The sequence below is a fragment of the Lonchura striata genome, chromosome 1A (assembly GCF_050655825.1).
Source record: "Lonchura striata isolate lonStrDom1 chromosome 1A, ASM5065582v1, whole genome shotgun sequence".
NCBI classification, from domain to species: Eukaryota; Metazoa; Chordata; class Aves; order Passeriformes; family Estrildidae; genus Lonchura; species Lonchura striata.
The window spans coordinates 26,657,325-26,677,972 of NC_140741.1; the positions used below are offsets into that span (position 1 = coordinate 26,657,325).

At 53.4% G+C, this 20,648-nt stretch overlaps 1 protein-coding gene across 2 annotated transcripts; it reads right to left on the reverse strand.

The window, feature by feature from the left end:
• Positions 1-2,745: 2,745 nt before the first annotated feature.
• CARD10 (caspase recruitment domain family member 10) lies at positions 2,746-18,842 on the reverse strand. Of its 2 annotated transcripts, XM_085569187.1 has the most exons (21): positions 18,697-18,842; positions 16,578-16,796; positions 16,124-16,261; positions 15,459-15,784; positions 13,397-13,579; positions 12,893-13,048; positions 12,648-12,773; positions 12,306-12,500; positions 12,069-12,206; positions 11,217-11,332; positions 10,934-10,974; positions 10,127-10,247; positions 9,488-9,668; positions 8,547-8,670; positions 7,954-8,194; positions 7,606-7,675; positions 7,155-7,254; positions 6,681-6,839; positions 4,590-4,711; positions 3,834-3,949; positions 2,746-3,606 (listed from the first exon to the last, which is right to left on the reverse strand). In XM_085569187.1, the coding sequence occupies exons 1-21, from the start codon at positions 18,701-18,703 to the stop codon at positions 3,399-3,401; spliced, it is 3,087 nt and encodes a 1,028-aa protein (XP_085425313.1). In that variant the 5' UTR covers positions 18,704-18,842; the 3' UTR covers positions 2,746-3,398. The 2 variants fall into 2 exon arrangements, with proteins under 2 accessions (XP_085425313.1, XP_031359570.3); XM_031503710.3 differs by lacking the exon at positions 18,697-18,842 and having other exon boundaries at positions 16,578-18,613.
• Positions 18,843-20,648: the final 1,806 nt, after the last annotated feature.

Sequence of the window (20,648 nt, forward strand, 5' to 3'; positions counted from 1 at the left end):
GACACCCCGCCCCATGCACATGTCAGATCATGGGACCTTAGAACAGAAGGGCAGGGCAGCGTGCCAGGGTCCCTCTGTTTCACACTCCCACCATGTGTCCAACCACAGACACTTCCCAGGCACTCAAGGAAGACCTCTCTACAGGGCTAGACCTGTGTGCTCAGTTTCCCCCTATCTCAGACACACTTTCACTCTGCCCATGTCCCTGGCTACAACTTTTTACTTTTGTAAGGAAGAAACCACTGAATCCACTTCTCTTCCCTTCTCCCCTGTATTTCTCTAAGTCTCAAAGACTCCTGCCTTCCCCTGAAGCAAGAACATCTCCAGAGCATCTCCCATATCCCTTTGGAGAGTCCCTGCAGGTTTTATTTTTAGATCACTTTGAACACTGATGCTTTCTTACACTGATTTGGGGCACGGGGGGGAAGTCATTCACCTTCAGGCCTTACATTACTGCAGGGATGTGAACCTGGTGTGACTGGGATTGCTCACATGGCTGGCCAATGCTCCTGAACCAGAAATTAACCTCCCTGAGTGCTCCAGCCACATGCCAGCAGCCTCAGGCACCTGTAAAGGAAGCTTCTAAAGCTCCAAGGCATCCTGGAGCACCTCCCAGCTCTGACTTAGGAGATCATTTGGGAGGCAGAGGTGGGGCACAGGCAGGGCCCCTTAGTGATGGCCCCAGAAGACATTACAAATACAATTCAAAGCTACCTCAGACACAACATGGTGCCAGGAAACTCTGCTTGGGCAGGGGTCCACTGTGGACTTCCCAGGGTGACATATGTGCCACCCCAACAATCCCCCCCCCCCCCCCGCCCTTACCCCGGAGAGAGAAATCTTGCTCTCAGTGACTCTTCAGAGGGGTTGGCACAAGGCTGTTACAGCTGGTAATTGGTGCCCAGGGCTGCTAATTGCATTGTGCCTGTTACCTAACCCATGACTCATTCCTCCAAAGCAGGCAGCCACCCCCTTAGGAGGTAAAAAAAAGGTGGGCTGGGATGTGCAGGGCAGAGAGGGTCATTTATGTTTGCCTTGCAGCCCTCTGCTCCACTTCTCACCCATGTCCAGAACAAGTTAAAGCTGGATTTTGAAAGCCTCGGGGGAGAGAAGCTGGATAAAGAGAGAGCCTGGAAGAAACCTGGGAGCAGAAGAGGCAGTGCTGCTGCTGCTTGGCTAGCTGGGCACTGCCAGCCTCCCTCCCAGCAGCCTCCCTCTGCCTCCCTTTCCCTGTGGCTGAGAGCACCAGTGGCCCAGGAAAGTGCTGGGGGACATGATTCTTTGGGAGGGCAGCAAGAGCTAAGCTAGGAGCACAGCCTGACTACCCAAGGTGGAGGGGCTGCTTTTGACCCCCTTCAGCCTAGCCCATAGGGCTGGGGCTCGTTCCCAGTGCCAGCAGGGACACAAAGAAGTTTCAAGCCCTCAGTCACAGAGCTTCACACACAATGTGTTCCCTGAATAATCAAGCACTACTCTTTCCCAGCAAAGATGCAAATTCCAATCTCCAAATCCATGACACGGTGAATGGGAACTTGTTTTGGGACTTGTCTTCTCATCAGCTCAACAAGAATCCCACTTTGTTTGCCTGTAGGGCAAGCACCCTCCCAGGGGACTGGCCGTGCTGGATGCTCAGGCTGCATGCTGTGGAGTGGATGCCACATGGGAGCTCTCATCTGGAGCCCTGTGTATGCCAGCTCCCCTTCCCTGAGAGAAGACTTGCATGGCTCCAGGGCAGAGCGAGGACTTTGCTCTACATTTTAGTGACTGCAAGTTAAAATCTTCATTTTCTTTCCTCCCCCCCTTCACTCTCGTCCTCATAAAAGACACAGGCAACTGGTTTAGAGCCTGAAATAACACCTCACAGGGGAGTCGTGAAGATCAGCAAGTTAATCTTTGCTCAGAGCTTCACAAGTGCATGGCACCAGCAGTGCCAAATCACAGGGGCAAGGGGGACACAGAAAGGACCTGACCCTGGTGCTGGTTGCCCATCTTCTCCCACTGACCCCAGCATCAGCTGACTCTGCCTGAGCTCATGCCCCAAGAGCCCGAAGCCTCCCAGAGCCACAGACTTCACTTTCCTCTGGCCTCCCTCAGGAAAGACCACCTACCACCACAACCACCACCTCCCCACAGTGCCAGGGGTACCCTGGCACCCCTTTCCCATGGTATCTGATAATGGTGGCTGCATAACAGGATTCACAACCACGCAGCCTAAGTGAGCACTGCTGTGGCTACCCAAAGCCTCCATCTTCCCCCCGCCAGAGTCTGAACCCACTCTTGCCCCATGTCAGGGTGAGAACCCCACCTTGCAGGGGCAATGTCTCCCCCTTTCTCCTAGCAGCATGGCTGGGCTCAGTCTCCTTGTTGCCCCCCAGGAGGGTGAGGTAGCTGGCTTGTCACTTCACACTAACCAGGGCATGGAGGGATGCAAAGCTCTAGGGACCCCAGCCAGACACAATTCAAAACTCAAGTGAACTTTTCCCTGACTTTCCTAAAGCACCCTGACCAATATCAGTGCTGGGGAGAGCAAGGGACTGAAAACCAGGGGCCAACAGAGAAGGGAGGGTACTTAGCCCACTTAGCCTGTCCTCTCCCCACACTTCTTACTGCCTTACAAGAGCAACAGCAGTGCTCCCTCCTTCCCCTGGAGGGCTGGGCAGTTGGGTCTCACCTAAAGGAGGAGAAAAATATCCCATTGTGCATCACCCATACCCTCCCAGTAACACACAAGCCCACAGCCTGCCACCCGTTCCCATTATGAATGGTATTTAATTCTCCTTTACAGGCTGTTTGCCAATGAAAGGCTCCATTAATAATTTACAAGCAATAAAGAGTACAGCTCCTATAAAACGAGGGTTTGTTGCAACCTTAGTGTCACTCCAGCCGCAGTGGGTCGCGGGTGTATGAGCCATGCTCCCTGTGCCTCAGGGCCAGAGGCGAGGTAGATGGGAAGAGAGGCCCCGGAGCACACGGTGCCACTGCCAGGGGAGATGGTGGTGATGGGAGAAGAGCTCGAGAGCTTGAAATCTGTGTGAGAAATGCTCCCACGCAGCCTGATCCCACACACTTCCCCTACGTTCCCTGTCTGTCAATCTGACCATGTACAAGGGCAGCCCAAGGCGACAGGGAACAGCCCACAGGGGTGGTTTCCACCACGATGGTGTAAGATGTCTTTCCAATGAAATACAGAAAGCTCAGACAGGGGGGCACTGTTATTTGTCACTTCCTGGCTCTTGGTGGCCCTCAAGGGGATGAAAAAGGCCATCCTGGCGGCCTTAGCTACCAGCATTCCCTCAGGGAGGAAGAACACTCTCCCTGGAGGGGCCTGGGAAGGCAGGGACCTCTGAGAGCAGCTCCTGGGGGCAGCAGGTGGCTGTAGCTGCTCTGTTACCCCCCACTCAGTCATCGCCCTCCTCAATCCACAGCGGGCGGGTTTGCTCCTGGAAGATGCATCCCCGAACCACCTTGGGCAGCTCCTCGGCGTGGCTCCAGGCGTGGGGCTCCACTCGGGCCCAGGAGCACGGCAGGGCATGGAGAGCTCTCTCCACCGCACGGCACGCCTTCAGCACCTCCGAGTCCCGCTGGCCCGCCTTCCCCAGCAAGCTCCTATGGAAAACACAGGGACAAATGTTACCCTTGGCATAAGGAGGTGGGGTGGCAGAACCACCCAGGAATGCGCTCACACGTACAGAAAGGAATTATTCCCCTCACAGCACCAACCCCAGCACACGCATCCAGTGCTCTCGCCTGATCCGTGTTCTTTCTCTGAACAGGCCAGGGCTTCTCACTCCTCCCGTAACACCCCCCATCCATGCCACGCCGTCTTTCCTCACCTGAGTCCTCTAACGTTCTTCTCGGTGACCTCGACATGGATAATGATGGGGTATATTTCACTTTTAATTAGATCCCTCACACCCTCAACTCCCAGCTCTAACAGGCAGTGTTTATTCTGGAAAGGAAATTGAATAGATTTACTGATTTAAATGGAGAAAAAATAACCCCAGCCCCTGACAGTTACATTAAATCAAACCCCATACTGTGCAATATCATTGCTTTTCCAATACTAATTCCATTAAAAGTGAGATTTATAGACAGTGCCAATAGAAAAGGGGAGAATTAAAGAGCAGGGTCACCCACTCCATCACTGCCAATCCAACCCAAGAGCTCACTGGACCCCTCTCTCAGCCACAGCTCATCTTCACATCCTCTTTGTCATCACTGTCACCACAGTCTCACATTTCTGCCCTAAGGAGAGTTGTTGCCATCTTGGTGAACATGAGGAATGTGAGAGCAGGGAGGTCACTTCTGAGTATGGCCTGTCCCTCTGCCTCCTCTACAAATCCCCATTTTCCATTTATTTTATCTGAGCTCATCAGAGACTCAGGGAAATGTCTGTATCTGCTGCTCCACAACTCCACAGCACCTCAACCTGAAGCACTCTCCAAATTACACAACACCCAAGCAAGCAGCTCCCTTTCTACCACCACACCACTCTCCCTCTTCCCCCACTCAGCTGCCCCCTCCTCTCCTCCAGTCTGAATGAGCTGCCCCATCCTGGCCCTTTCTCCCCACACCAAAAGCCTCAGCACCTTCTCCATTGCCTCCCGGATCATGTGGATTCGTCCACTCTCCCTCTGGTCCTGGGGGGCAGTTCTAGACACAGGCTGCTCCTGAGTGTGGGTTGCACTGGGATCCCCTCCTGCCAGCTTCTCTGCAAGCCAAGAGGAAATAGGAAGAGAGAGATGTCAGCCCCTTTCTCCCTCTTGCACACACTTTCTACCTCAGATGACACGTCGGCTGCTGCACTGGTGCTTATCAAGTTCAGTGTTTCCAGATTCTGGAGAGCAAGACTAATTACACAGCATCACACTTTGGGCATGGATCTCCTGCAGCTTTCTGGTAGGAAACAAGTGAGATATCACAGCTGAAGACACCTTGCATGGCAACAGCAGCACCTTGCAGCAGCCTAAGCTGTCTCACATTATCCACCCACTGCCACACTGTCCCAACCCCTCCCTAACAGAGCATGGCAGAAAAATAACCACTTTATCTTGCCAGAATAGATTTTCTGCAGGGTTTGAGTGCTGCACAGGCTTATAGACAGCTCCTGTAAGTGAGCACTATGGCTGGGGAAGCAAGAGGAGTGGGTGTATGCTGGGAGAGTGGGAGGAAAATGGGGTTGAGTTGAACCTCCTTTTGCTGGTGGCAGCCTGCTCAGAGGCAGGACAGCATGCAGCAGCCAGCACCAGGAGAGCAGCAGAGAGATGATGCTTGGACAGAGAACTGGGGAAAGAGCTGGATGCAGCATGGTCAAAGCAATGGCCAAAGCAAGGACAGCCAGGTACCCCTGGTAACTCCCAAAGGAGGCTGACACAGCACACACACCCAGACCTGGCTTGGGAGCTGCAGGCCCTGCATCCCAGTGTGGCTGAGGAAGGAGCCAGGCTTTACCTGCCCACCATGCTGCTCTAGGCAGCTGCCCACACTGCCACAGATACATGAGGAGGCATCATAAAAAGGCTTTTAGGAGCTGCTTGTCCCTAAGATGGAAATAAAGTAATATTTTTAGCAGAAGGCATGTTTGGAACTGGGTCCAGAGCATGTTCCAGTTATCCCAAGTTCCAGGCTGGCTGGGCATCCTCTGCCTAGTGACACAGTACTTCCCAGGCAGACCTGGATCCTGCAAAGCCATGTTTCCTTTGCAGGCAGCAGACTCTCCTGGAAGCTCTAAAGAAAATATAGGCAGCAAACAAAAGAGAAATTACTTGGAGCTCATGGGTTATTTTCCTTTCCTCACAGCCAACAAAACTAGCTGGGGACAATGGAGTTTTTGCCCTCAGTGTATATTCCCAGCTGCAGTAAAAGCTTGGAAGCAGGTCCCCTGTGCATTGTGAGGGGGACCCTGCAGAGGGCTCAGTAGGACAGGATATATGGCCAAGTCACTCAGCTGAGAAGCCCAGCAGCCAAAATTTTCAGAGCCATCCTTCAGCAAAACAGAGAATTTTCACTACCTCCATCATTACCCCGCAAACAAACAAATCAACTCGTTTTTCAGTCCTGCAGTTGGCAAAGGGAGAAAACTAAACCCTGGGAAAAGAGAGCACCGGAGAAGTGAGAAGGAAGGAGGAAAGAGGGAGTTGTCATTTCTGAACATTCCCTATGGGAGAAATGCCCTTTCCCCAGCAGCCTCTTCAGCCATGTGCCAGCCTCGCATCTACTGGCAAAAGGAGGGGGATAACAGCACTGAGGCTGGATTCTCCTGTTCCTGGGCAGGAAGAACTGGCATGAAGTCAACCTGCAGATCCCACACCAGCCATGGTTTTCATCTCTGGGAAAAGCCACCCAGAGCAGCAAGGCAAAGCTACACCACCACCCACCCACTCAAGGGAAGAGAGAAGATCCCCATGCCTCAGTGACCAGAAGGGAGGGCTGGCTTCCCTGTGGGCCAAAGGGATGACACATGGTTACAAATAGCAGGGAATACCTTGCAGACACTCAGCCCAAAAAAGTGACCTGTCAACAGGTATTACGTGGGAGGACTGAGAGATTCCCACACTCACCCTCTGAAGAGAGACCTCATGGGCTTTCCAAGACTCCCATGAGACCATAACTCACCCTTCCAAGAAAAGAGCAGCTCTTCACTGAAATGGACTGAGCAGCCATGTACTACTGCTGCCTACCTGCTGAGCACACGTGGAAGTCCAGGCGAGAGGTGGGCAGGTCCAGCAGGTTCCTGATGAGCCGTGGTGCAATGCAGCTTGGCAACAGCACCACAGGACGGGGTGTCTTGACCACCACAGGGCGCACCAGGGTGTAAGGCTTCAGGTTTGTGTCTGGGTCTGGAAGACAGCATTGAAGAAGAGAAAGCCAAAGGTAAGAACACAGGAGGCCAGGACAGCCTACATCCCATTGTTCTGTACCACCTCCTCATCCTGAATCATGGAGGCACCTACCAAACCATCTTACGTCCCAGGAGAGACCCTACCCTGGTTACAACAGTCACTCATGGACAGATACCCCGGATGTAGATTCCCTGCCTGTTTTCTGGGACTCCCTTGAGTTGTGCAGCCATTTATTCTCCAAAAAAAGTTGGACGACTAGGGGACAACTGGGTCTCCAAGGGTGACAGGGCAGGCACAGGGCTAACAGCTCACCTGAGCAGGGGTCCAGCCACAGCTGCTGGGGAGGCTGTTCTGGGCTCCTCTGTGGTTTGGATTTCACCAAACGCAGTTGGCCCAAGGCCCGTTTCTTTAGCTGAGGAGAAAGTGAGGGCAATTAGGCTGAGAGCGCTGCCCTTTTCACACACATGAAGAACTGGCTACAGAACACCCTCTGGCAAAGAGGATGGAGCACCATTACAAAAAGTAAGGGATTAGGACTTCCATCCATCCATTCATTAGGTTCAGTCTGGGAAGGGAAGTGGAGAAGTGGTAGAAAAACAGCCACAGAGCAGTAACACTGCCTGGCCTAAAAGCTTTGCTTGCTAACCCATCTGCCACCTCTGTACAAGTTGGTTTACCAACAGAGCGGGGCAGATTGTCTCTGAGGTGGTAAGATGGCCATGGGCACACACCACAGCTCTCATCACCCGCTTCTTTGTCTTACGTTATTTTTGTGGCCTCTCTGCTGCCCAGGCATCTGGCGCTTCTCCTGGATCTTCAAAAGCTGATGGGCCCTGAAAAGACAGAGAGCTTGCACTCAAGCAACTCCAGAAGCCACAGGGACCATACCCTGCTGGGATCCTCTTCACCAATCCCACAGACCTGCTGAAGCATAGGCATATCAAACCCTCACTCAACCTCCCAGTCCCAAACACTACCACACTGGTCCCTGAACAAGACTTAGTCATCCTACACCACCGAGAGGCCAGCCTGCAGCCCCAGGACCGCTAGGGGATGGCCAGCACAGACAAGTGGGGCAGGTACCCCCCACCTCCCTCCTCACGTTGGTTACCTGCTGTAGTTGGGCACCGTGCCCTTGTCCAGGTCCCGCACGGTCAGGGGATCGACGCGAGAGCAGTACCACTCCAGCCGGCCTCTGTGCATGGTGTCCGTGACGTGCAGGATCTCCCGGCACTTCACACACAGCGCGTAGGGGTCCGACAGCTCCAGGAGGGACACGTTGGTGCGGACGTAGAACGAGTCTCCAGCAAATTTCTTCCCTTCCTCCAGGGCTGCCTGCAGAGGCTGGTATCCTGGAGCATATAACACAGGTCACCACAGGTGGGGACGCAGTAGACAACAGTCACCAATAAGAAAGCCAAGTCCCCAGCACAGTTGTGACACTCTGGATTGGGGTTGGGGTGCAGAGGAGGCAAACAGACAGAAGGTCTGTACCTCTGTCCTGTAACTCAGAGGATGCACAAGTCACACGAGAGAGGGAAAGCTACTGGAGCTACGGCCAACCCCTGTGTCTGACATGGTGGCCTAGGACCAAACAGGAGAGGAGAGAGAATAACTGAGATTAATCTCTAGGTCTGAGTGGAGAGTCTAGAAAGGGAGGCAGAGAGCTCAGGTTCAAAGGCGACCTAGCTGCCAGCACCTTACCTTCTAGGTCAAGCTGAAAGATGAGACTAGACGGCTCATCCCAGTGCAGCAGGCTCAGGTAGGCAACCTCCCGTGTGCAGTTCTCCAGGGAAAGCACCTCTTCCTTCAGCGATGGCACTCTCAGCTAGCAAGGATCCAATGTCATTAGACCTAAGGGCTGGAAAAGCATGCACCCCCCAGGCTCCCTCACCCATCATGGTTACACAAAAGGTTTTACAGAGTGAGACATGTCTGGGGAAAACTGTATCTGCGGACAAGGCATCCTCAGTCAGCCTCTGGCTCCCACCTCTGCCTCTGAAATACCTGCTGCCAGCCATCACCCAGTCTGGATGACGGACTGTTGTTAAAGGAAATGTGTGTGTGCATGAACGTGTGTGGGAGCAGGAGCACAGGTTCGTTTTCAGTTACAGGTGGGATATTAATTCAAGTAGTGCAGCTGTATTTCAAGTGGTGTCATTCTTGGCAAAACAAATGCCCTTCCCTCCTTCCAGGAGGTTTCTTCAGGGCAATTATTCTCTATAACTCAGGAGGGTCAAAAAGGCCTGAGAAATCTTGGTCCAGAATTGATTGGTTTGCAATAGGCACATGCAGGATGCAGGATGCAAACTGCTCTGAAAAGCCACAAGGTGACAGACACAAAAGCAAGGGACACAAAGCTGTACTGGCATCTTAATTTTGTGACTCATTTTTGTTTCTCCCTTCCCACAGCTCAAGGGTTTCAGAAGGTCTTGGCATTTTTACATGCACAAGTACACTCAAGTGCCAGGAGACTTGGAGGGGCTGTGGAAAGCTCTAGACAGGGAGCAGTCCTGGAAAATAAGAGAAATGGAGGTGGACTTCAAGCTGGATAGAGGTCATCTTGCACTGGGGATCACTCTGCACTCCTTGCATCATCAAAGGTGCTTTGCAAACCCACAAAAGGAGCCCATTCCCAGACTCACCTCAATGAGCCGGCACCCTTCCCTGAGTCCTGCTTTTTCAACCCGTGAGCCTGGCTTGACCCACTGGACATAAATTCCTGTCCTGTTCCCTCCAAGGATGGAGATGTCTGCTCCGAGCCTCTTCTCCTGGGGTGAGGGGTGGCTGGGATGAACCACACTAGTGAGCTGCACCACCAATGACCTGGCAAGGAGAAATGCCAAGTCTGGAAACTGAGGTTTACTGCCTTTTCTAAGAGCCAGTCCCCCTGCCTTGTGTCCAGCTACATGGTGTTTACTGCAGAGCAGAGCTCACGATTCACCAGGACTAACAAAGCCCCACAGCCCTTTCTATCTCACCAGCCCCACCACCAAAGCCAAGCTGGGCTCCCACAGTCCTTCCCTACCTAGACAGATGCATGTCCAGCCCAGAGCAACATCTCCACCCCTGCCATAACCAATAGCACAGTGCAAAAAACTGAAGTCCTGGTAGGAAGCAAGGACTATAGGATCGTCATTTCTCTCCTCTCCCACTAGCAAGAAAGGGCCTGCAACTGCAAGGGAGGGGCAGAAAGGAAAGGTCTCCCAAGCATGGTCCCTGGCACCACAAAATTCCCCCTCAAGCACCACCACAGTGTGTCCAGCTCAGAGAGCAGCACTCACCTCCTGGCGACCTCCTTGCGGCTGGAAAGTGTGGATAAGCAGATCTCTGACTTCACCCTGGTGTAGGTGCTGCTGGAAGAAGAGGAGAAGGCCCCCATCAAGGTGTCAGGAAAACTGCTGCCTAAGAAAGAGCAAAAGGGAGAGGGAGAACTTTACCTGTGCTAGTGCTGCAGGGAGCTCATGTTCTGGGCGTGGCAAGGGTCTGCCATCTTCTCCTGACCATTTTCTAGCATCTAGCTGGGAAATTGAGGTTGTAGGGAGGCTTTGAATGGTCACCCTCAAGAAAAGGATTTCACATGTTCCTTGAGAACAGGCAAATCTTCGTTCCCTTCCTCAGCATTTTGGTCAGAGAGCAGCAGCAGCCAAGGCCACGTGGATGTGCCCAGAGATCAGCCATCAGCACCCACCACAGGATCTGCCAGCACCAGTTTGCAGGATGCTCCTCTTCACTCCAGGAGACTTACAACCCATCGAACAGGTAGTAGCAGTAAAAGGGAGCATCTAGTAAACACCCCAGGGCAAAGGCATCTCCCTCTTCTACTACCTACTCCCCTCAACATCTCTCCATCAGCCAAACAAAGCTGATGCAAATAGCTACCTGCTCTGCAGAGGAAAAGCCAGCTTTTCCAGCTGCTGTGCCTGAGGATATGGCACAGGGGATATGAGGGCCCATAGTACCATGCTACAGGTTCAGAGCCCTCACAATGAGCTGCACAAACCAGAGTGTGAGGGAGGGTCAGCTGTCCAACCCCTCTACCCACAGCCCCCACTCCATTTTAGCTAAGCCCATTGAGGAAAGCCTTGTACCTGTTGAATCTTCAATGCTGCTAAAGGAGCCACAGGACAAGCTAAAAAGAAGACACAAAATGGATCTGTAAGGTAGCAGCTTTTCCAAACCCTGTTTGCATCCCATTCTCAATCTTAGCTCCACAGACTTCCCCACCACTCCCAAGCACCCCTGGAGCCACCACACAACTTCCAGACAGCCTTTCCACTCAGTTCCCACTCCATGTTCTCTCCTAACCCTGCCATGCATCTCTTCCCAGACACCACAACCCCCAGAGAGGAGACAAGCAGCCTTCAGCATCACCTTTTGTGGGGCATGCACCTCTCTTCCCGTTGCCGACGGAGGATGGAGCCGATGCAGGGAGGGAAGGGGAAGGTGGAAAGGCGGTTGATATCCTTCTCACTGTCGGGAGTCTCGTCCTTGGGCACAGTGAGAGACGTGCTTGCTAACACCAACACCCAGCACCATTTCTCCCCTCCCTTCAGGCCAAGCGAGCAAACAGCTCCTTGGCTCCCACAACCCTCTTTAAGATAATCCACATCCCTCCAAACTCCCAGGGGGACCCTGTTTTCCCAAGCAGACAGCTCAGCTAGAGATCCATGACACTGCATCCCCATCTTTTTGCAAAGCACAAGCTGTGGGAGCAGTAGCAGATGAATAGACTAACCAAACCTTGTCCTTGTATTTCTGGTTTAGCCACCACACACCCAGAGGTGTGAGTAACCTGTGGCCATATCAGGGTGCTCTGGGATGACAGTTCAAGGAGTCAAAAGAAGAACCTGACTCCCTTAAAAACAATACAATGCTGCTATAGGGTTCAAAATAGTCTGGATTTCTCCTCCAGCATCATAAATTAAACAGCATTTTAGGGAGGATAGCATCTTACATGAAGCTGTTGGTTTCTAAGGTGTCATATGGAATGAAGAGTTCTCACACACTTTAGGGTAGCTTTTTATATAGATACATAGGCCAGTTTGTTTGAGATTGAGAGCTTTGCACCTGAGATCTCCTTACACCTTACACACCTCCCCATGCCCCATCTTCCACCAAGTCATAACCTCACGATGAAGCCACTCCAATGCCTGTATGGCCCTTCCTGAGCAGTGTCTCCACTGACCTCAGCTGAGGGCCAGCCTCACACGGTCAAGCACTCACCATGCTCTGAATGGCTGAATCCCCTGGGAATGGGGTAACAGAAGTCCCCAGGGTATCCATGATTCCATTCACAGGGTTGTCTATGAGGCTCCAGGTGCTGCTGAGGTTGGAGCAGAGGGAGTAGGAAGAGCTGCACATCTGGGAGAGAAGGAACCCCATCATCCCATTTGCATCCTCCAGAAATCAGTCCTGACCCCTTTGCCTTCCCTCTTTCCCCTTTCTTCTAGCCACCCTCACCTTGCTGAGGCTGCGGCTGCCTTGGCACCGCTGCAGCTGTGCCTCCAGTGTGCTCTTCAGCCCTTCTGCCTGGCTCAGTTTGCTCAGGAGCTCGTCCCGCTCCTCCTCCAGGGCCCGCACGCGTTTGCGGTACTGGTCCTTCTCAATCAGGCTCTGGGAGTATTGCAGCTGCACCCCATCACGGCTCTGGATGGCCTGCAAGGAGCCAGACTGAATGTAAGAAAAGACACAGAACTGCACTGCTGATCCACACCTCCCACCCTGGCATGGCTGGACAAGATCCACTGGGGAAGGAGAGCTATCCAGAGCCCTGTTCTTGCTGAGCAGTCAAAAGCAATTTACCTGGTCCCGCTCTTTTTCGATCTCCTCCAGCTGCAGCAGCACTGTGTTCATACGATGCTTGTAGAGATCACAGTCCTTCTGCAGCGTTCGGTATTTCAGCTGCAGATCTTCCACCTCCTGGAGGTACTGGTAACAGCAAGCAACAAGCATTAGCGTTCCTGAAAGCAACTGCTTTAGAGCATCCTTCTGCTCTATTTCAGGCTCTGCTTGGAGTGCAGGGACAGAAGTGGCGATGAATGTTCTACCTTATCCCTCAGCTCTTCGGCCCACTGCAGCTCATTCTGCAGCGAATTGAGTTTCTGACAGAGATCCTGCCGGTCATCTTGGGCTTCCTTCCAGTCGTGCTCCAGGATGTCCAGGAGGATCTGCTCAGAGCCTGGCACTGGGCCCTCACCGGGTTTCTAAGAGGCAAGAGGTCACTGTCACTGCACCACAAGCACCAAGGGAGCAACAGACTAGGGCTGCGACTGACAGATTGGCACAGCTGTCACCATCATCCAGCATCAATCTGCTGTGCACTCCAAAGCACAAAGCCACCTTGTGAGCCCAAGCAAGAATTACAGAGCTGGAAAAAAGCACCTGTCACTACTAGATGCAATGGCAGCCACCACAGCCAAGCAATATGCTCGGAGGATGGACAGGCCAGCCCAAACCAACAATTTCCCCATCTTTCCAGTGGCTATGTAAACACCACTGGAGATGGCTCAGGAAAGGAGGTGACCTGGAGCCTGCCCTGCCCTAGCAGGTACCTGCAACATGCCCTGCAGCTCCTGCAGCGATGCCGTGAGCCGCTGGTTCTCAGCCCACAGCTCAGACACGGTGTCAGGGTGGCCCCGCTCCTCCGCCTCTCGCTGGGGCGGTGCCGACGCCTGTTTCCGCAGCAGGCTGCACTCCTCCTCCAGGCTGGAGACTTTGCATTTCAGCTGGTCCACCTGCAACCCAGGGAAGAAACAGTCTGACACACATGGCCCCGCACCTCTGCCTTAATAGGAGAGTGAAGCAGATGTGGTGCTGAGAAGAAAACAGGTCTGGAGGTGAGTAAGGCACAGGAGGCAACCACAGGCAAGCATGTGAAGGAGTATCCTGCTGCTGGGCAGACGTTAGAAGCACAGCTGCACTCAAAAGCTTCTCCCTCAGGGAAAGGAGGAAGACACACTTGCATAAGTACTTTCAGGATCATCTCTTGGTGCAACAACTTTCTTGCTACCCTGGGGCATCCACAGGGCAGCTGGCCTTGACTGTGGGTGGATGTGGGACCTCTGGTGCGTTGCCAGGGCCATCAGCTGTGAATATCTCAGAGATTCCTAGAGCAGCTAAGAAACAAATTCACAGAAGCAAAATCCACTGGAGGCTACTCAGTGTGGGAGGCCACCTCTGGCCTGGGAGGTGTTTGAGGTTCAAGCTGCTGGAGGCTGCAGAGTACTACAGGGGCATCATCATTCCCTGGCCTGGCCTCCACCAACATGTCACAGGAGACAGCAGAGGTCAGTGACTTTTAAGAATAAGAAAGGTCCTCCCACACCTGTTATGACTGATCAGATTGAACAGAGAACCAATTTCACAGGTAAGTAAGGCTTTGAGAGGAAATAGAACAGGAGAAGCTTATTAAAGCCATCAAGAAGCACTGGCAAAATTGTCCAAAGAGGGATTCAGAATTAAAGCCATCAAGAAGCACTGGCAAAATTGTCCAAGGAGGGATTCAGGAACTCAATTACTTCTGTGAATCTGCCCAAAAGATCTACAATGACTTTTGGGGACCAGACACTTCTGGACCCAAGAGTCAAGAGGGGAAGGCAAGCTGAGACACTGCTTCCAGGGGGATTTCTTCAGCCCACAGTTACCTACAAATGATTCACCTCCCTGCTCCAAAGAGGCCCAGGGGAGCTGGCATTGGCAGGAATACCGGAAAAACGGTAGGAGAAGATCCTGCCACTGGCAGAACAGAATGCAGTATGAAAGGTAATCATAAGGCTGTGTGAGAGGTCCAGACTGGTAGGGGGAATGCCAGGAGGCAGCAGGGCACTTAAAGATACAGACTATTAGTAGGTTCAAGGTAGGGCTGTCCTTGCCCAGGCAGGAAATGTGTGCGTGTTTGCGGGAGGTGAGAGCCTGGCAGCTGGAGTGCAGTGCCACGAATTCCTGCAGCTACGCAGGGCATGAATCTTACAAACGTCATGAGAGACATGAGGAGGTGGTGGGGAGTGGCAAGGGGAATGGAGTCTGGGCCAAAAGGCTCCTAAGCTCAGCAAGGCAGGCTGGGCAGCTCCAGGCAGCGCACACACACCCAGTGGGGGTGGCAGCACAGCCAATGGCCTCCCTAGGGAGAGGAAAATGCAAACCCTTGAAGGGGAAAAAGTAAATACAAACACACAGCTTGACAGCGTGGAGCTGTCTGCTGCTGCCTGTGCTGCCCAGAGAGCAGTGCAGGCAGCACAGGCAGAAAGCACAGACAGGAGCACACAGGGCATCTTGTGGTGCCAGCAGCCAGGCTGAGGATCAAGGGATGCCAGGGAAGGTATCAGCCCTGCTTCTGGCTCTTCTAGAGATATACCTCCAACTACACCAGCTGGCAGGAGCTGGTGATCCCCAGCTGCCCCCAGGCAGTGGCGAGCCTCCTGCACTGAGCCCATGCCTTGGCCTCTCTGCAGGGCACATTCATCAAGAGCAGGATCCCCATCACGCATCCTATGTGCCATCAGCTCCTTCATGCTCGCAAGCCACCACGTGTGGACATCCGTGTGCACCCTCCTCGGCCGTCAGACCCCCGGCACATCCCGCTGCTGCCCACCCTCGTGCTCCCCAGGATCCTACCAGCAGCTGCAGGTCCCTGCTCCGCAGCACGGCCACGTTCTTCTCCTCGCAGAGCTGCGCGTAGCGCATGGCCATCATGTAGTTCTCGTCCTTCAGCCTCAGCAGCTCCACACTGTTGGACTCCCACTCCTCTCTCAGCCGCTGGCAACGCTCCTGCACCTTCAGGAGCTCCTTCAGCTGCTGCTCCAGCCGGACCTGTTCTTGCTCCAATGCCTGGTTTTTCACCTGGAGCTGGTGTTCCTTCAGCAGGTGCTCTTTCCGTTGAGCTCTCACCTTCTTCACCTCCATCATCAGGAACTGAGTTAGTCCCTCAGGGCCTTCCTCATCTAGGGAGAGATAAAGGAGAACCCATTCCTGGCTGCTGAAATAGGGGTAACCTCGAGAAACAGATTTACCCAATGCTCTATTTTGCATCAAGAGGCGACAAATTCCCCTGAGGTTTTGCAGCCCTTGTTGTCCCAGGCTTATGGCACCAGTCTGTCACACCTGTACACGTGGCCCCCTCCCTGCCAGAGGGGAGGGGGCCAGAGTACAGAACTGTCAGGATTCCTCACACACAGCCAGCATGAACCCGTTTTTTATGCAGGCATGTGAACTTGCACAAAATTTTCTGGCCCTTCCCATGCAAGCAGCAGCTGAAGGGAGAACAGAGCACCTGCTCCTACCCAGGATCATAGAGCAGCGCTGGGCTGGTTCCCTCCCCGTGAGCCGTGTGTACTGCTCTGGGTAGTAAAACTCCAAGGATTCCAGGAAGGCTTCGTAGCCTCGCTTTCCACGGCGCCGAAGGATGTCCATCAGGTAACCTGGAAGAACAGATAAAGAGCTAGGATGAATTCTCTGCAAAACAGAGAGAACACTGCGTAGCACCACTTCATGATATGAAAATAGCATCTCCGTCAGATCTACTTCCATCCACAAAAACAGGAATGGCTAGAGGAGAGAGAATGAGGCACTGCCCTCGTCTGTGCACACACAGGGGGAGGCCCTGAGTACAGAGCACCTGGGAGAACAACAAAGCCGAGGGAGCAGCGCGGTGTGTGCAGCATCCACTCTGTGCCAAAACCAGGTAATCCCCCCCGAACCAGGCCCATCCAAGTGCCAGTTTGTGCCTTCTCCCACCTGTCTGGTTGCTCTTGCAAGGGAATCGGCACGAGTTCAGCACCTCCTCCTCGTCCTGCTCGTCTATGACACGGCACTGGCGCAGGTACGGGGTGAGCTTGGCCGGGTTCAGGGAGCGGGTCAGCTGGTGTCGGGCACTCTCGATCTTCTCCCAGAGGGTGTCTTCCTCCTCCTCCTGCTCTGAGAGGCTGCTGGCTTGGAGAGACACATTCTCCACGGCTGGAAGGATAAAAGGAAAGGATAAAATGATGAGAAATGATGGAGAAGGACAGGTACAAGGCATAAGTAAGCATGGGACAACATGAGTCAAGGTATGATCCTGCAAATGATACATTTGTCCAATCTTGCAAATGGGACTCAGATACATTAGAAAATATTTTACATAAAAATGGTTTCAGTAAGATCTTGAGTGTCCACCTAAAGCCTTAGATATGTAGATGGTAAATGGTACATAAGGGAATTAGAAGCCTACAAAATAAGAAATCTAGAGAAGATATCATCCCTATCTCTCAAACATTCTTAAATCCCCTCAGCTATCACACACCTTCTCTTTTGTCCCATCCCTGAGAATGGGAAACTCTCAGGAATACGAGTTTTTGCAGCCTGGGACATGCTTTCTCATACTTGGGGCTGGAAAGTATCCAGCAAATGAATCCCTGGCACTGTGCACCAAGCATCGATGACCAAACAAGTTCTTAAGGGCACCATCTCACAGAGAAACTTGGCCACAGGTACTGGAATCAGCAGGGAATCACATGAGCATATCTTTGGTGTATCTTCCACACAGCTCTACGGAGCCCTGAAAATATGCATCAACAAGGCAAGCACTCTGCCAACCAAATAAAGCAAGAGAAAACCCCTCAAGTGAATGCCAAAACGTCTCAGATCCATGGTGAACCTGCTCCATTAAGTCGTACAAGCTGTGATGGAGCAGGTATGTGCAATGCGCTCTCTCTCCAGCTATGGATCAACTCAGAAAGTGTTATCTGTTTTCACTCGAGAAATGAAGTCTGCTTCACAGGCCAGCACAAATCCTTTTAGATGTCAAGGCAAAGCACAGCAAAGATCTCCTGAGACTTAGATGCCATTTCTCCTCCAACGTGTGCATGGTTACCTGCTGCTGTGGTGGTGGCATTAAGTCCAGCTTTGGTAGCCAAGGCACACAAACATCCCCAGGGGCAGGGCAGAGGTTCACATTCCGTGGGGAAAGGAAACATCCTAGTCTTTTTCCTTTTCTTTAGAAATTGGGGGGTGGGGTTCTGTTTGTTGTTTGGGGAGTTTTTGTTGTTTTTGTTTTTTTTTTTTTTACTTGTGGTGCAAATTACAACATGCTATTTCAGACCGACAGCCAGCACAACAAGGAGGATGGCTAAGAGAGCTGCGCAAAGTCAATCCTCCAGATACAAACACAGGAGGCTTGGGGTCTGATGGATGGAAGATAGCAGGAACAGAGATTTGTTGACACCACAACAGATTCTCAGGTGTCTCATTTTCTGCACCAAAGAGTTTAGGAGCCTAAATACAAATACAGATATGGATTGTTCTATGTTGAATAAAACCAGTATTTCTTGCAGAAACTGAACTCTCATTTGAGACTCGTGTCACAGACGCTGGAGGAGGACACAGCAGCAGGTCACAGAAGTTGAGCTCTTTCAAACTCCACAGCAGATTTGTCCCTTTAAGTCAAACTCTTTCTCCAAGAAACTCAAGCCGGCCGCACAAGCCGCGACCAGCTTCTCGGCAGGCAGGCTCGGCAGAGGTGGAAAGGGAACGGGAGGGAGAGAACGAGAGGGGAGGGGTGGGCAGAAGGTTCCGGAGCCGGCAGCCCCGCTCCCGCCCGGGGTACCACTCCCGCGGCGGGCGGAGGGAGCTCTTCCCTTTGGCCGCTCTGAAGGCGCTCTTCGAGAAACGCCGAGCCGGAGGCCATTCCCGAGGAGGTGGCTGGGGAAGAGGATAAGAAGCGCAGACAAGCCCCACCACCAGCACCACCACTCCCGAGCCGGGGCGAAACTCGCGTCCCGGGGCGATGCGGACGAGCAGCCGCCGCCGCCGCGGCACGGGGCGCCCGGCGGGGCTCCGCCGCCCCGGGACCCCGCTCCGGACGGGGCTCGCCCCTTACCTGCCATCCCCGCTCCGCTCCGCGCTCCGCGCTGCCGCCTCGCCGCCCCGGCAGGTGTGTCTGAAGCGCCCTCCCCACCCCCCCGCACTCTCCCACCCTCTTTCCCTGCCTCCCTCCCTCTCTCTCCTTCCCTCCCTCGCCCAGCCGGCAGGAAAGAAGCCGGCACCCCCGGGCTATGGAGAGCTTAGCTCTGCCCACCTCCGGGGGTCGCGGGGCACTCACCGGCGGCGGGGGCGGATCCCCTCGGCCACTCCCGGTTTCTGAGAGCCGCCGGCTGCTCCTCACCTGGGCGAGCCGGGGAAGGTTTTTTCTCTGCGTGTCCTGTCCTAACCCACCTCGGTCTCCAGCCCCGGGACAGAGCTGCTCCCCGGAAGGATGTGGCTCGCCAGCCACTTCTCTTCCGAAACTCACCCGACAGACCGGCGAGGGAAGGGGGTGCCCGCCTTGTCCAGGACCCTGCCCGGGCAGGATGGGAGTCTCTTCAGCAAGGCACAGCCCCCCTGCACTCTTCCACAAAGAAGAGATTCATACGGAGAGGCTTCCTTTGGTTCCAGGGCTGCAGAAATTGTAACCCAAGCTGTAGGTCTGGTTCTGGATGGAGGGGGGATCCAAGCAAGGAGGAAAAGTTGAGAGCGGTGGAAAGATGCCTGATCCAGGCCAAGAAGAGATCACACAGGGTAGATTTTGGCCCCAGTCCTCAGCTGTGTCCGTGAGTGAAACTGGGTGTGGAGATACCTCAGGGCAGTGTGATGGAGATGTGCTCCAGAGCATGCAGGGGCTTGCAACTTGGGCCTGGCACAGGCCAGGAGTGGATGCTGGGAAGCCTTCCTCTGGTCCAAGTGGCCACAGTAATCCTAGGAGGGGACTTGTGTGTCCACACAGCATCCCAAAGAGTTTACACAGAGTACCCTCCACACCTGCCACATACTCAATCGCTCAAATCTATGCATACCACTGGACAGAGAGGGTTCTGAGAGAGATGGAACTGAACACCAACATCAAGCTTCCCCCTTCAATGCTAAATTGTTCTTCATTTTCTCTAGCAACCCTATTTCACTCTCATTTCTTCATTCTCAGCTGTGTCAGATATCAGTAGCCAGGCTATGCAGTGCAGGCTCTGTACAAGAAATTCCCAATGCATTATCAAGCCCTAAGAAACAGGAGTTCCCTGATTCTCCCCAGCCTTGGAGTCAGCCCACAGGGTAGCGCAGAGGACAGTTGTGCATCCCTCCAGGGCTCTGAACACAACATGAAGGAGCCTTACATTGCTCCTGCCCCTGCCAACGCACTCAGAAAAGGGAGGTGCTTTTAGCACGCCACCACTGCAGCTTCTAGACCCCACTTCTCCACGGAAAACTTTCCCTCCTCATTCACATAAGTGAAGAAGCAGATGTAGGAACTGGGACACTATTTTCTAAAGAATTTCTGCTGCACCCAAAGTGAACATCTTCATTTGTTTCTCCTCCAGGGCCAATGGCAGGGCTCCTGCACCAGTTTCAGGAAGGTGATTTGAGGGAAGGGAGGCTTTCATGAGAACCTTTCCCCATGCTGCATAGTTCCTTTCAAAATCAAGCACAACCACCACCTGGGAACTGAGAGTGCATCTGTGTGATACAAAATATACACAAACACTGAGCACACGCCAGGCATGTGCATGCACGTGGGGCTTCCAGCAAACTGCCCTTGGATGGGCATCCATCCCAACAGGCACTGGTTGACACTCTGAGCACATGAATTTGTTGTTGACCCACCCTGGGAGGGGTCCCAACAGCCTCCTCCCCTCCCCTGTAAGCCCAGCAGTGCACAGCTCCCACACAACGGGCACATGGTGACCCAGGACCACCAGCAGCAGGGCACAGCTCCTGTCTCCAGCCCTTACCTCCAGCCAGAGACATCCAGATGAGTGATGAAAGCAAGTACAAGCAAGGCTGCCTGCTGAAAACCCATTCTGA

Coding starts and splice junctions, on each gene's coding strand:
- CARD10 (XM_031503710.3), bottom strand. CDS start 16,944: ATGTATCTGAGTCCCATTTGCAAGATTGGACAAATGTATCATTTGCAG. Junction 10,975..11,216: donor AGGTGCATGCCCCACAAAAG/GTGATGCTGAAG, acceptor TCTTCTTTTTAG/CTTGTCCTGTGGCTCCTTTA. Junction 9,669..10,126: donor CGCAAGGAGGTCGCCAGGAG/GTGAGTGCTGCT, acceptor TCTCCTTGCCAG/GTCATTGGTGGTGCAGCTCA.